The sequence below is a fragment of the Eptesicus fuscus genome, chromosome 4, assembly GCF_027574615.1.
Source record: "Eptesicus fuscus isolate TK198812 chromosome 4, DD_ASM_mEF_20220401, whole genome shotgun sequence".
NCBI lineage: Eukaryota > Metazoa > Chordata > Mammalia > Chiroptera > Vespertilionidae > Eptesicus > Eptesicus fuscus.
Window position 1 is genome coordinate 104,930,321 of NC_072476.1, and position 14,110 is coordinate 104,944,430.

General features: G+C 46.6%; 1 protein-coding gene across 3 annotated transcripts in view; it reads left to right on the plus strand.

The window, feature by feature from the left end:
• PRKAA1 (protein kinase AMP-activated catalytic subunit alpha 1) overlaps positions 1 to 14,110 on the plus strand; it is a 29,394-nt gene continuing 15,284 nt past the window's right edge. The window contains exons 1-3 of one of the 3 annotated variants that reach the window (XM_054715296.1): positions 1 to 231; positions 11,831 to 11,972; positions 13,650 to 13,743. In XM_054715296.1, coding sequence (XP_054571271.1) covers positions 105 to 231; positions 11,831 to 11,972; positions 13,650 to 13,743 — 363 coding nt within the window. In that variant the 5' untranslated portion in view covers positions 1 to 104. Of the gene's footprint in view, positions 232 to 870; positions 892 to 11,830; positions 11,973 to 13,649; positions 13,744 to 14,110 lie in introns of those variants that run through there. The other 2 variants (XM_054715297.1, XM_054715298.1) reach the window with 2 other exon arrangements.

Sequence of the window (14,110 nt, forward strand, 5' to 3'; positions counted from 1 at the left end):
TCGGCGGGCTGCGCTGGGCGGCGGCTGCGGCGGGCTCCCTCCCGCGTCCCCACCCTCCTCCCGTCCGCCCGGGCTGCCCGCCCCCTCCGCCCCCTGCCGGCGCCATGCGCAGGCTCAGTTCCTGGAGAAAGATGGCGACAGCCGAGAAGCAGAAACACGACGGGAGGGTGAAGATCGGCCACTACATCCTGGGGGACACGCTGGGCGTGGGCACCTTCGGCAAAGTGAAAGGTGAGGGCCCGGGGCGAGGCGGGGCCCCGGCCGGGACCGGCCGCCGGGCTCCTCGCTCCGCGGCATCCCCCGCCCCGGCCGTACCCGTCTCCGGGCTCGCCGTGCGTCCGGCGGGAGCGGGGCCCGAGGCGGCGGGACTGCGGCGCGGCCGGCGGGCCGGGTGGGGGCGGGTGGGGCCGGTCGCCATGGCGACGGCGGCGCGGCCGGGCGGGTGCGCGCGGGGGGGGCGGCGGGGCCCGGGTCCCCGGGCGGGCGGCGGGGGGCGCGGCTGCGGCGCGGTGTCCCGGCGCGGAGCCCGGGGAGGCGGCCCCGTCCGCCGGCCGCGCTCCCCGGGCTCGGGGCCAGCCCATCGCGCCCCGGGCAGCCCTCGGCATTGTCCGCGTTTCCGTCCTCTCCGGGAGGCCGGCCACCTACCTGCCCTGGCCGATTCCCAAGGGCGAGGTGTGTTCCTCCCAAAGTCAGGGTGCGTTGGGGGTGGCTCACGGAATTGAAACAAACAAACAGAAAGGCCATCTGGTCGGAAAGGATGCCGGGGTTTTCGGCGGAGCCAGTGAGTCATGAACTGGTCCTGCATTGGCGATGCGCGGTTTCTGTTCTGAATGCGGACTCCACGCCTCCGGGGTTCCGAAGGACCAGGTCGCAGTGTCTGTGCCAGACCTGGTAGGTAGCGGCGGGTGTTGCGTCCAGATAGCCCTTACTAGTTCATTCATGCACTTCCTTTCCATTTACTCTCACGGGGTATTTACATGTTAATACACAACTTGGTGTACATCATTAGAAACCATTCTTTCAAAGGAAAAGTGTGGGCTCTCTTGCCCAAGTGTTTCAATGCAGTGTTCTGGAAGTAGAAACGTGCTCTCCAGTCCACCAGTTCTGGCACAAGAAGTTTAACTGCAAACTTTGTGAGGCATCATTTCTTTTCTTTTCTTTTTTTTTTTTTTTCATTAAGACATTTGACTGTGTTATGAGGGATTCCAGAGGAAAATAGTATGAAGCGGATACTAATGCATGCATTGGCTTTGGACAAATTAATAGCCTGTGACTTGCAGATAAAGATTTGACTTGCAAGAAAGAAAAGTTGGTGAAAGTCTGTACGGTGAATGCACTAACCGAGTCTTGCTCTCCCAGAGCTAGACACACATTTTCTGATTTTGCCTAGGGATGGAAGAGGAGAAAGAACCCTTCCTTCTCTTGCCCTTTCTGAGTCATAGGACTGGAAAAGTGCTGTGTAGCCCGCAGGGAACCAGCTGCCCAAACCTTCTTTGAGAATCAGCAAGGCCACCAATGTAAGAAAGTAAGAAGCAAACGCCAGCCGAAACAGGTTTGGCTCAGTGGATAGAGCGTCGGCCTGCGGACTCAAGGGTCCCAGGTTCGATTCCGGTCAAGGGCATGTACCTTGGTTGCGGGCACATCCCCGGTGGGGGGTGTGCAAGAGGCAGCTGATCGATGTTCCTCTCTCATCGATGTTTCTAACTCTCTATCCCTCTCTCTTCCTCTCTGTAAAAAATCAATAAAATATATTTAAAAAAAAAAAAAGAAGCAAACGCCAGGCTAGGGTGATAACGTCGGGTAGAGTGGGTCTGTGTTAGGTCAGTGAGGCGGTTCTGTGCCCTTGAAGTTATCTATTTATTTGGGCTGTGCTGTCTCTGTGCTTGTTAGCAATCGCACACTGCCTTTAGTTTACAAGTATTGCTCAGAAATGCTCATTAATGACCCCCAAGTAGTGATGACAATAGTGATGTCCTCACCTCCCCCACCCTTCTGCTCGGATTAGGACGCTCTTCATTCTCCTAATGTAGACCTGAGCAGTCAGGTTTCTCTCTCTCTCTCTTCTCTCTCTCTCTCTCTCTCTCTCTCTTTTTAATTTGCTAGGAGGCTTTTGGCATGGCAGATAGGAAAGCAAGAGGAAATTTTTTGTGTTCTGGATTTGTTCTGTGATGTGGTTGTGTGCCACGAGCAACAGTGACTGCTGTTCCTTAACCTTCACTCCTCCACATGCGCCTCACACTGTCAAAGTCAACAGCATCACATAAGTCAACAGTTTCACCAAATAGAGAAAGGCCACTATTAGCCAAGGGAACATAGGTCTCATAGATATGGTTCAGTTTGTTCATAAATGCATTAGTGGATGTTGGTCAGAATCCTCAACCAGTGCATTTTTAAAAAAATCATCACCAGAGGACTTGTTTACTGATGTTATAGGGAGAGGACGGGAGAGAGTGAGAGCGAGAGAAAGAAAAACAAACCCTGGAGTGAGAAACATTCATCAGTTGCCTTTCGTAGGGGCCCCAATGGGGACCGAACCCACAACCTAGGTACGTACCCTGACCTGGCATCGAACCCATGACAGTGTTCCAACCAACTGAGCCACCTGGCCGGGGCTCAGCCAGTACATTTTTAAGTTGTTAAACAGTTGGGATGCTTTTCACCCCAAGTAATGGAAAATCCAACTCAACGGAGCCAAGAACATCTCTTCCTGTCGTGCTCTCTCCGGAGGAAGTGCTAGCGTACCTGTCACGAATCCCGTCGGCTCATCCAGTCCCTCAGGCCAGGAATGCCTTGTGCCAACTGGCTTAGGCTGTGTTCCTAAGTAGGCACTAGCAAGGGAGATGGAATTACCCTTGGAGGGATATGACCACTCTTGGATGTGTGTGTGTGTGTGTGTGTGTGTGTGTGTAGGGGTGGGGAGGGGAATCTTATGAAGTACTCAGATAGTGTCGGGGAACAGGGAGATGTCTACACAGAAGTGGGTATTGGGAGAAAGTGGGATATAGCTGCTCAGTGGGCAGGCCAACGTAGCTACTATAGAGGTGACGTTGGTAACTTACACTAGCTTTAATTTGGCAAGAATTCTTAGGAATAATATTAGCCATATATAGGGTGTCCCCAAAAATGCATACACACTCATTTCTGTAGATTCTTTTAAATTTTGAAAATGAACAGTGTGTTAATAAACTCTGACTTATAATCATTGAAAGTATATACATTTTTGGGGGACACCTATTATTTCAGTGGAGACAATTTGGAGTAGGTAGAGCTTTGAAAGTTAGTTAACACATTGGTAAATTTAACCCAATATCATATTCCATGCTTAGATGAAATTTAATTTTTGGGAAGGAGGGGACTGTAAATTTATAGTGATTATTTTGTTTCCTAATACAAGGAAAAAACTTAATGGTAACATTTTGAGGGGAAAATTTAAACAGACAACAGGGTTAATTTGGAAATATGCTTGAATTGTCTTTTATTACTTCCCAGGATTTTCTTTTTTTCCTGGTTGTTAAGGTGTTAGTCCAAGATGTTAGGCTCCACTCCCTTGCTGGTCCACCCCCCTTTCCCTCCCAGGTAGAATAATTATAAAAGCATGAATGAACAGAGTCATGTGACTATTGCAGTAATTAAACTGGCAGTGTTTACAAATGCATTAGTGGATGTTGGTCAGAATCCTCAACCAGTGCATTTACTGGAGACTTTATGCAATTTAGGGAACAATTTCCAAGAGGAGGCTTCCTTTTGAGCGGGCTGGGTGTGTCTTTGGCAAATGAGTTGTTTATACATAGAATCTATTAAGTTGGCAAGTATTTCTACATAAAACTACAATTTCAGGTTAATAGGTGACTGTTCTCTTTGTGAATGAATCATAGTGGAAGTTATTTAAACATTTGTTTAAGTAAAAAATCTTATCTATGAACTAGAGCTATATGTATCAGCATTCATGAATCACAAATATGTAAGAACTAGTGGCCTGGTGCATGCAATTCATGCACATTAAAAGGGAATTAATTAGAGGAAATATTTTAATATTGCTATTTGCCTGTTCTCTATAATAGAAGTGTCAGAGATGAAAGAAAATTAGTAAAATGTATAGGAAAATCTCCCTCCTTTCAGAGTCTGGGGCACACCACGGGACCCAGAGTCAAGTCCCCACCCACCCGTGTGCGCCTGAAAATCACGCAAGATCCAGACCCGGCCGGTCCCAATCCCATCAAGCCCCTCAGGGCCGGGGGCACAGCCTTACGTCCCCCGGCCCAGCACTGGGCAGGGGGCACAGCCTCAGGTACCCCATCAAGCCCCACCGGGTGGGGGGTGCAGCCTCAGGTCCCCTGGCCCTGGCGAGGGTGTGATGACCATTTGCATATTAGCTCTTTATTATATAGGATAGCTCACTGAAGCAGAAGTAGAAGGATATGTACACTCATGCTATTTATATAAATTTTAAAATTAAAATTAACTTCTAGAAATCTATCCTATAGTTGCACTCGTGTGAGAAATAATGAGTTATTTATTGCCATATTGATTGTAAATGCAAAAGATTGGAAGTAAGTTCTAATAGGACAAAAGTTATGGTTTATCCATACAGTGATGTGCTTTGCAAACATGAAAAAAAAAAAAAAAAACAAGAGACTTTATGCAATTTAGGGAACAATTTTCAAGGTGTAGTTTTAAGAGGAAAAATAAGGGGATAGTAGAACAATGTTTATACTATACCTACCATCTATATATAAAAAACCAGCGACCAGAACGACCGGAACGACCAGTCGCTATGTCCCTATGATGCCCACTGTGGCCAGCCATCTGCCCTGATCAGGGGCGGGGCTGGCTGGCCAACCTCCCACGGCCCCTCCCCCCGGCCGGCCCTGCCCCTGATCAGCCCCCCTGACCCCATCGGGGCTGGCCAGCCGGACCCCACCCATGCATGAATTTGTGCACTGGGCCTCTAGTCTAATGTATAAAAGGCCAGGGTTGTAATGACCAATCACGACTGGAGGCTGACCAACCCGGAAGTCCTTCAATCAGCGCTGGGTTGCCAGGGCGACCCAGCAATGACTACCCAGGGGGCTGAGACCCAGAGAGAGAGAGGCAGGGTCTGATCGTAGCCTCAGTGGCAGCTGTGGATCAGTACTTGCCTCTCTCTTTCCCTCTTTCTTTCTGAGATTCGCCAGCGGCCGGCAGGGGCTGCTGTTAAGCCCCGCCTCTCTGATCAGGCCCAGAGATAGGCCCGAAGATGCTGGCATAGGAACCGACCAATCAGAACCAAATGTGGGTGCTGTGAAAAACCAATGGCTGTCTAGGAGGTGGAGCTTTTGACGCTGACTGGCAAAGAAACTGACCAATCAGAACCAAATGTGGGTGCTGTGAAGAACCAATGGCTGTCTAGGAGGTGGAGCTTTTGACACTGACTGGCATAGGACCCGACCAATCCGAACCAAATGTAGGTGCTGTGAAGAACCAATGGCTGCCTAGGAGGTGGAGCTTCTGACATTGACAGACATAGACACTGACCAATCAGAACCAAATGTGGGTGCTGTGGGGAGCCAATGGCTGCCTAGGAGGCAGAGCTTTTGATGCTGGCATAGAAACTGACCAATCAGAACCAAATTGGCTAGCAGAGGAGGGCAGTTGGGGGTGAGATCAGGCTGGCAGGGGAGGGCCATTGGGGGCCAGATCAGGCGGCAGGGGAGGGCAGTTGGGGGCAACCAGGCTGTCAGGGAAGGGCAGTTGGGGGTGAGATCAGGCCAGCAGGGGAGGGCCTTTGGGGGCGAGATCAGGCGGCAGGGGAGGGCAGTTGGGGGCAACCAGGCTGGCAGGGAAGGGCAGTTAGGGGTGATGAGGCCGGCAGGGGAGGGCAGTTAGGGGTGATCAGGCTGGCAGGCAGATGAGCACTTAGGAGCCAGTGGTCCCAGATTGCGGGAGGGATGTCCGACTGCCGGTTTAGGCCTGATCCCTGTCCCAAGGGATCCCCAATTGGAGTGGGTGCAGGCTGAGCTGAGGGAACCCCCACTCTGTGCACGAATTTCGTGCACCGGACCTCTAGTTTATATATAAAAAGCAGGGCAAGTATTTGCTTATGCATAAAGTATCTCTTTAAAGATGCACGTGAAATTGTTACATTAGTTGTTCAGGGGAGGGGAACTAGGTAGTAGGGGACATTTCACTGTGTATCCTTTCGTACTTTTGAATTGTGTGCTGTAGGTATTGTGTGTTCAAAAGATTATACAACATTACATTTGCAAGGTAAGCATAGGAAGACAATGTTTCTATATTGTCTATGGATTCATACTTGTGGGGAAGACAAACACCACATTCAAAATAGTGGTTATCTCTGGGGAGAGAGGAAGGAGAAAGATCTGTGATGAGTCATACTGGACTTCAGTTGTACTGTTTTACTGCTTAAGCTAGTGGTGGGTGGGACGTGAATATTTGGTATGCCTTTTGGGATGTCTGAAGTGTTTTATTAAAAGGTAGCTTTCTCACTCTGGCTGGGTGGCTCAGTTGGTTAGAACGTCATCCATACACCAAGAAGGTTGTAGGTTCGAGGTTGGGGCACATATGGGAGGATGGGAGGCAACTAATCAATGTTTCTCACATCGGTGTTTCTCTCTCTCTCTCTCTCTCTCTCTCTCTCTCTCTCTCTCAAATCAATAAACATATCCTTAGGTGAGGATTAAAAAAATAAAGGTAGCTTTCTCAAATTCCCACCTATAGCTTTTAAAGTTTACCCCTCTCCAGGATTTTTATTTTTTGATAATATTTTTAGAAGTGAGATTTTTATTCTTTTAATTTTAGAGTGGGGATGAAATCGTTAGGTGATTAGAATATCTTTAGTAGATATTTCTAACTTTGTGGGTGGTATCTCTTTCCTATTTAAAATCCTCTCTTTCAAAGTATGATCCTATTTCACTTCAGGATAACATACCTGATTAGAAGAGCATTTGTTGCAAGGTTCCACAGTTAGACAGAGTTTCCTTAGAGAGCAAGAACAGGTTGTTAGCTCATATTTAGTTGACTAATCTGTTCTGTGAGGAAGACGCGAATTCTGGTAACCTTTGCTGTGAGTGGTGTGCAGGTCTTCCATTTTGTTCAAAAGCAACACCTTAGCACTACTGCAAAACGGTGAGAGTCTGAAGAGGAGAATTTTGAGCTTCAGAAAAGGGGGACATCTCTTAGTAATGCATACCTGGCAAGGTCCATTTATGACATTAATCGATTATGGAGCAGCACTTAAGCAACTGAGCTTAGTCAGTGGAGAATCTTTAGACTACTTTTTTTAAAAATATATATTTTTATTGATTTCAGAGAGGAAGGGAAAGGGAGAGAGAGAGATAGAAACATCAACGATGAGAGAGATGATCGGCTGCCTCCTGAACGCTCCTGCACTGGGGATCGAGTCCACAGCTCAGGCACATGCCCTTGACCAGAATCGAACCCGGCACCTTTGTGTCTGCAGGCCGAAGCTCTATCCACTGAGCCAAACCGGCCAAGGCTAGACTACTTTTGAGAAAATTAGGTTTCTTGTGAGGCTAAATGTGACCACGTGTGTTTCCTAAGCCATAGGACACTATAGTTTTAGAAGTATTATGCTACTGACATTCTAATATTGAAGTATTTTGGTAATTGGGTTCAAGGCAAATACATCTGTTCCTATATGTAAGGAAAACACACAGGTAATCATCTGATGGCCTTAAATTGCCAAGATTTGCTGGGAGGAAAAGGATGGTTAGCGGGGACACTGCCTTCTCTGATAGAGGAGATATTTTAGAGTGTTGGGACATTATTTGAAAACCTCGGAAGGAAAAACCTATGTTCAGTTAAGACTGGGAAATGCCAGTTTAAACGCTTTTAACAGCTTTCTTTACTATAGGGCTTTTAAGAGCCTTGGCATTGTTAATATGCATAGTGAGTTTCCTTTTTTTTTTTTATAATCATGTGAGAACATCTGATTTAAAAAAAAGATTTATTTATTGATTTTAGAGAGAGGGCGGGAGGGAGAGAGAAACATCGATTTGTTGTTCCACGTATTGTGCATTCATTGGTTGCTTCTTGCATGTGCCCTGACCAGAGACTGAACCTGCCACCTTGGCGTATCGAGATGATGCTCTAACCACCTGAGCTACCCGGAGTGAGTTTTGAAAAGGGAGAATAGACTTCCTAGATATGAAATCTTTTTCTGTGGGGAGTCTCCAGTCCTAGTGTTTTGCAGAACATACTTTATAACATCTATTATGCTGATTTTAGTTTATCCTTTTTCTAGCCCATAGGAAATTAGAATCCCTTAATTAGAGCATTGGAAGGGGGCTGTAAGAGCAGGCTCTTGATAGTTTGTGAAGGATAAGACAGGACTTCAAAAAGCAGAAAACCTCAGGAGCTGGAACATACAGTCTAGGAGTAAGAAGGCCTATCCTTTGGACAGCATGGAGGGACCTGGAGAACATTGTGCTAAGTGAAATAAGCCAGTCAGAGGAAGACAAGCACCATATGATCTCACTCAGATGTGGAATCTAATGAACAAACTGAACTACCAAGCCAAATAGAGACAGATTCATAGAGAGCAGGCAGACAGCTCTAGTTGAGGGTGTTGAGGGTGTTGAGGGTGATGGAGGGACTGAGCAAAAAAAAAAAAAAAAAAAAAAAGAGAGAGCTTATGGACATGGACAACAGGGTGGTGAGTGTGGGGAGGTGGTAGAGGGCATAGAGGGGATAAAAGGTGATGGGGGAAAAAAGTCCTATCTGGCCAAGTAACTCCTACGCATGTCCCTGTGAGGGCACAGAAGTGACTGATGTTCTCACACGCCGACCGTCTGCCTGGTTCCTAGTCATGTTCAGTGCGCTCCATTTAAGAGAACATAAGCATGTGCAGTAGTTCAGAAAACCTGTGCAGTAGTCCGATTCTTAGAGTAATTATTACTCAGTCTATTCTTTTTAAAACTATAAGACTATAAATTAAGGATTCCTCTGATACCTTAATTTCTACTATTTGTGTTTTATTAAAATGATATTTATATTTGTGTTATTATACCAAGTAATGTCCATTTGAGGATTATTATTTTTTTAATTTATCACTTTTCACGTATCATTTTTGGAAAAAGCACAACATTTTGAGACACACCTGGGTTCATGTTTTGGCTTTGCAAGCCACTAGCTGTGTCATTTCATCTTCCTGTGCTGCATTCCCTGTGAAGTGTTGCTAATAACACAGATCTTCCAGCGTTGGCGAGAGAGTCAGTATATCCGGGTACAAAGTGGGGACGTCATGAATATGAGCAAGTAAATTGTATCCCTAAATTGCTTTTCATATTAACTGGATTTATATTTTTAAAAATAGTGTTCATTTAAAGAATCGGATTTGCACCGAAGCCAGATGAACCTGCTTTTTTTGCTTCTGTGCTCTTCTGTGACCGAGCCAGGGTTCCTCTTGCTTTCAGGGAGTGGGCGAAAGCCCTGCCAGGGACTTGGTGCTGTGTGAACACAGTAAACCCGCGATTTCGAGGACCTCGACTTAATGGACAAAATTTCCGGTCCATGTGTCATATGTGAAATTAACATCCTCTTAATTTTAACATGCTTTTAACCAAGATTTGCTTCCAATTAATTAACAGGTGCAATGATACTCTACTCCCCAATTACTCATGAGTTGAATTTTACTTGGTTCCCTAGTCCCGTCCCTCTAATTATTGCTAATTTCTTTCTTATTTTCTGGTGTGTGTTACATAAATGTTTCCGTCACATTTCTGCTACAACGTACTGCTTTCAAAATGGTTTTTTTCTGTTGCAAGAGTCGTCTTGCTCTGCTCTTATTTCATCACTTCTGCATTCTCTGAACTATGGCTCTGAAATAGTTAATATTCGTCCATTTCTTGGGTGATCTTCATGTGTACCCCCCCCCCCCCACTGTAATTTATTTTATTTCATTTTTTTACCTTGCTGTTACTTTGGTCATCTTCAGAGGCGAGGACGGTCCCAGGAGCCCAGGTCGCTTTGGGTGAGGACTTTTCCCTGGCGGCATTAGCTGGCACGTGGTGGATGCTTAGTGCGTGATGCCAACGGAACGCGTTTGAGAATGCTTCGGATCTCCTCTTGCAGCGCCTTGTTTAATGACAGAAAATTAAGTGTGGGCTTTTGGATAAACCCAGTTGTTTTCTTAAAATGACTCGGGATTGAAACTACATTGAGCAGGGGGTGATATGAGAAGAGACTGGTTGACTTGTGATAAGGGTCAGACTTAGGTGGATTCTGCTTTAACATCCTTTCCGGCTCTCAGTCGGCCGGTATTCCCAGTGCCGTGCCTGTTTCCAGTCTGTGTCAGCTGTGCAGTTACTGGGGCAGGTTCCTGGTCAGCCAGGGCGGGGGGTTTGGGGAGTCTGTGGCTGAGACATGAGAGTCCTTCTTCAGGTGTCGGTGAACGAGGTCCAGAAAGAAGACGCTTCCTGAGAGCCGTACCAGAAACAAGAATGTGCTGGAGAGCTCATTTCCGCTGTGACTGTCGGGTTTTCTCCCTCCCTCAGCTCAGGCGTGTTTTCCTGAGGTTCTGGTGGAAGTATATCCAGTGCCATCTTTCAGGAGCTGCTGTCCTTCCTTAGCCAGGGATGGTTTTGAGATTAGTTGGGCTATATAAAGGGTGGTTAAATTTAGAGATTCCTTTTGCATTGTGGTCATTCTAAAATGGCATTTTACCTCCTGATCCTGTGCTAATCCTCTGGGTGACAGTGGCTGCGCTCCATCCCACAGCGGCTCATTGCTGGGAGGATTTCACTGTACAGGTTTTTGAAGGTTACAGGGTCGGGCAGCGTGGAAGTTGAACTCGGGTGGGCTTTTTTCTCCCTTGTGAAATATCTGTATCACCTGACCTTGGTTTTCATATTACTAATTAAAATATTTAAGCAAACGCTTTAAAATTTCAAAACACGGAGGACTACCCCATCCCTTGTTCTGGCCTCCCAATGGCCGGGGCTGTGGGGGCGGAGGAGCCCCTCACTCGCTGTCTGGGTTAGCCTGGAGGGGAAGGATGCCGGCTTGTAGAAAACCATTGGACACCGTGATCTGTTCGGTTCTCACTCGTGGGTTTGTTTGTTTTTTAATCCTCACCTGAGGATATGTTTCATTGATTTTAGAGAGAGGAAGAGAGAGAGTTAGAAACATCGATGAGAGAGAAACATCGATCAGCTGCCTCCTGCACACTCCCCACTGGGGATGTGCCCGCAACCAAGGTACATGCCCTTGACTGGAATCGAACCTGGGACCCTTCAGTCCACAGGCTGACGCTCTATCCACTGAGCCAAACCGGTTAGGGCAACTTAATTTTTTTCTTATTTTTAAAAATAGATATGGCATGCTCATGAACCAAATTTTAAACAATTCTGGGGGTTACAGATAGGGGGAGTTTGTTTGTAACATGAGGGAGTTCTTTGGGATGGCGAACTGTTCTGTATCTGATTGTGATGGTGGTTACACCACTTTCTACCCATGTTAAAACCTATAGAAGGGTACACCCGAAGAAAAACGTTCAATTTGAATGTCTGATAGTTTAATAAAATGAAAAACAAATGAAGAGAATTTAAAAGTGCAAAAAGGAAGTCTCTTTTCTTTCTCTTTCCCTAGCCTCCCAGCCTTCCTTCTTGGAAGGAACCGCTGTTATCATTCGCTTATGTATTCTCCCACTTAGCCACTCACACAGACATTCACGGGGAAATCAGGCAGAATGGAAGGAAGTTAAATTTGCTCAAGTATTTTCTGAGACTGCTAAGATTAGTGCTCTTAGAATATGTGTAAGTGTGTAATTAATCAGGCCAGGCACTAATCCGTTACATGGTTTCTCCTACAGTTGGCAAACACGAATTGACTGGGCATAAAGTTGCTGTGAAGATACTCAATCGACAGAAGATTCGAAGCCTTGATGTGGTAGGAAAAATCCGCAGAGAAATTCAGAACCTCAAGCTTTTCAGGCATCCTCATATTATTAAACTGTAAGATCTGCTTATATTCCTAATATATTCCTGTCACTTTTTCATCGTTGTTGTTAACCTAATTAATACGCTGAGCGAGAAAGATGACTGACACTTCTTTGGTCTGTTCTGGAGGGGTTTGAAGTGTCTTCCTGTTCGTGTACTGGTATTAATCTAGCCTCATTCAAGGTCACTTAAGCCTGTGTTCCTGTATTGCCCTTGTGCTTATCAGCAGTTACCTTTCTCATTCTTTCTTGTCTTCTGGATCAGTGCCCTTCGGATAGAATGTTCAGGGCCCTATTTGCTGCAGGACCAGCAGTGAAATAAGTTGCTAGTCCAAACTCTTAACCCCCAAATTTCCACGTGTCAGCCACACTAGAGACATGCAGCAAATAGGGGTTCCCCCCCCCCCCCCATGCTGCTTACTTCTGATAAACCAATGACAGATAATAGAATATCAGGAACCCACTATTGCAAAAGGGCAGTAACGTTACTGCCCTTTTACAGTTGCCAATTGTAGGGGTTTTACCGTTGCCAATTGTAGGGGTTTTACAGTTGCCAATTGTAGGGGTTTTAGATCATTTATTCACTGCTCAGCTTTATTCTACAGGCTATAAGTTAAAGCTGCTTAGACTTTTGTACTGAACTAGCTGACTCCAAATTGGTTTCCCTCTCACCTCTTCTCATTTGATGAGGCGCCCTGGTGTTCAGTACTGTCCATATGCTGCTGACCCCTACACATCACCTCCTGCTCTGAAGCCTCTCCCAGACTCATGCCCACTGCTCTCCATCGCCATGTCGATGTCCGAGAAGCATGTGACACTCCCCGCGGCTGACACAGAACTCGCTGTTACTCTCCCAAACGTGCTCTTCCCTCAGTTGTCACCATCTCAGTGAATGCCCAGCTCCTCCGGCAGGAGCTTTGGAGGCATCCTTCACTTCCCCATCGCTCTCACTTCCTCCCATCCATCCCATCGCTTCCTTCTCAGCTCCTTCATCGCCATCAGCCTGGGCTGAGCTCCCTTCATCTCATCTCGCTCCTGGTCTGTTGCAGCAGCTCCTGCATCCATCTTTACTGCGCGCGGTCACTTCTTCACGTTGCTGCCACAGGGAACCTGTGACTAGGCCAGATCACATGACTACTTTGCTTGAAACCATCATCTTAAGAGTAAAAGCCGAAGCTGCATCCTGGCTTGTAAGGTTCTGTGTCCTCGGGCTTCCACTCACCTCTGTGACTCCATCCTGTTTCTCTCTCCCAGCTCGCCCTGCGAGCCTTCTCACCATCCTTGAACATGCCAGGCAGGCTTCCACATGGGGGGCCTTTGCACTTGCTCCTCCCTCTGCCTGGTTCACCCCCTTCCTAGACGGTGGCACACTTCATCCCTCACCTCTATGAGGCTCTGCTCAAATATTGCTTTCTCAGAGAGGCCTTCCGTGAACACTCCATAGAAAGGGTCCCCTCCGTTCGCTTTATTTCTCTTCAGAGCCGGTCCCACCACCTGAGATAATGCTCATTTAGTTAATGTTTGTCGCCTGGCTCCTAGGACATGAACCCCAGGAGGGCAGAGAAGTTTCGTTTCCTGCAGTGTCCTCAGCTCCCAGCACAGTACCTGGACTATTATAGGTGCTTAACAAGTATTGATTGAATGAATGAATATACATGTTTTAATGTTGGTAGATAATGTTTTCTCTCACCAGGTACCAGGTCATCAGTACACCATCTGATATTTTCATGGTGATGGAGTATGTCTCGGGAGGAGAGCTATTTGATTATATCTGTAAAAATGGAAGGGTAAGCAGTTCTGATTTAATCCTGTACCTGTTTGTAACTCTCCTTACCCCTTACCAGCTTCAGGACACTGTGTGGGAAGCGATTTTGTTAAGAGGTCTGTTTAATACCCATTTCCCTTAGTCATTTGTCCAGAATCAGACAGTGTTTAGAGCTAGTAAGGACCTTAAGGATGATTTTCTCAGCCTGCTTACACAGATGTGGAAACTGAGACTCAGTTTATGTATTTGCTCAAGGTCACATGACTTATTAATGACAGAGTTGGAATGAGACCACAGAACTCATGATTCTCAGACAATGCTTTGGGGGATACTGATACTTTTAATATATATTGTAAAGTATTTATCTAATCCTTACAAAATATGTTATT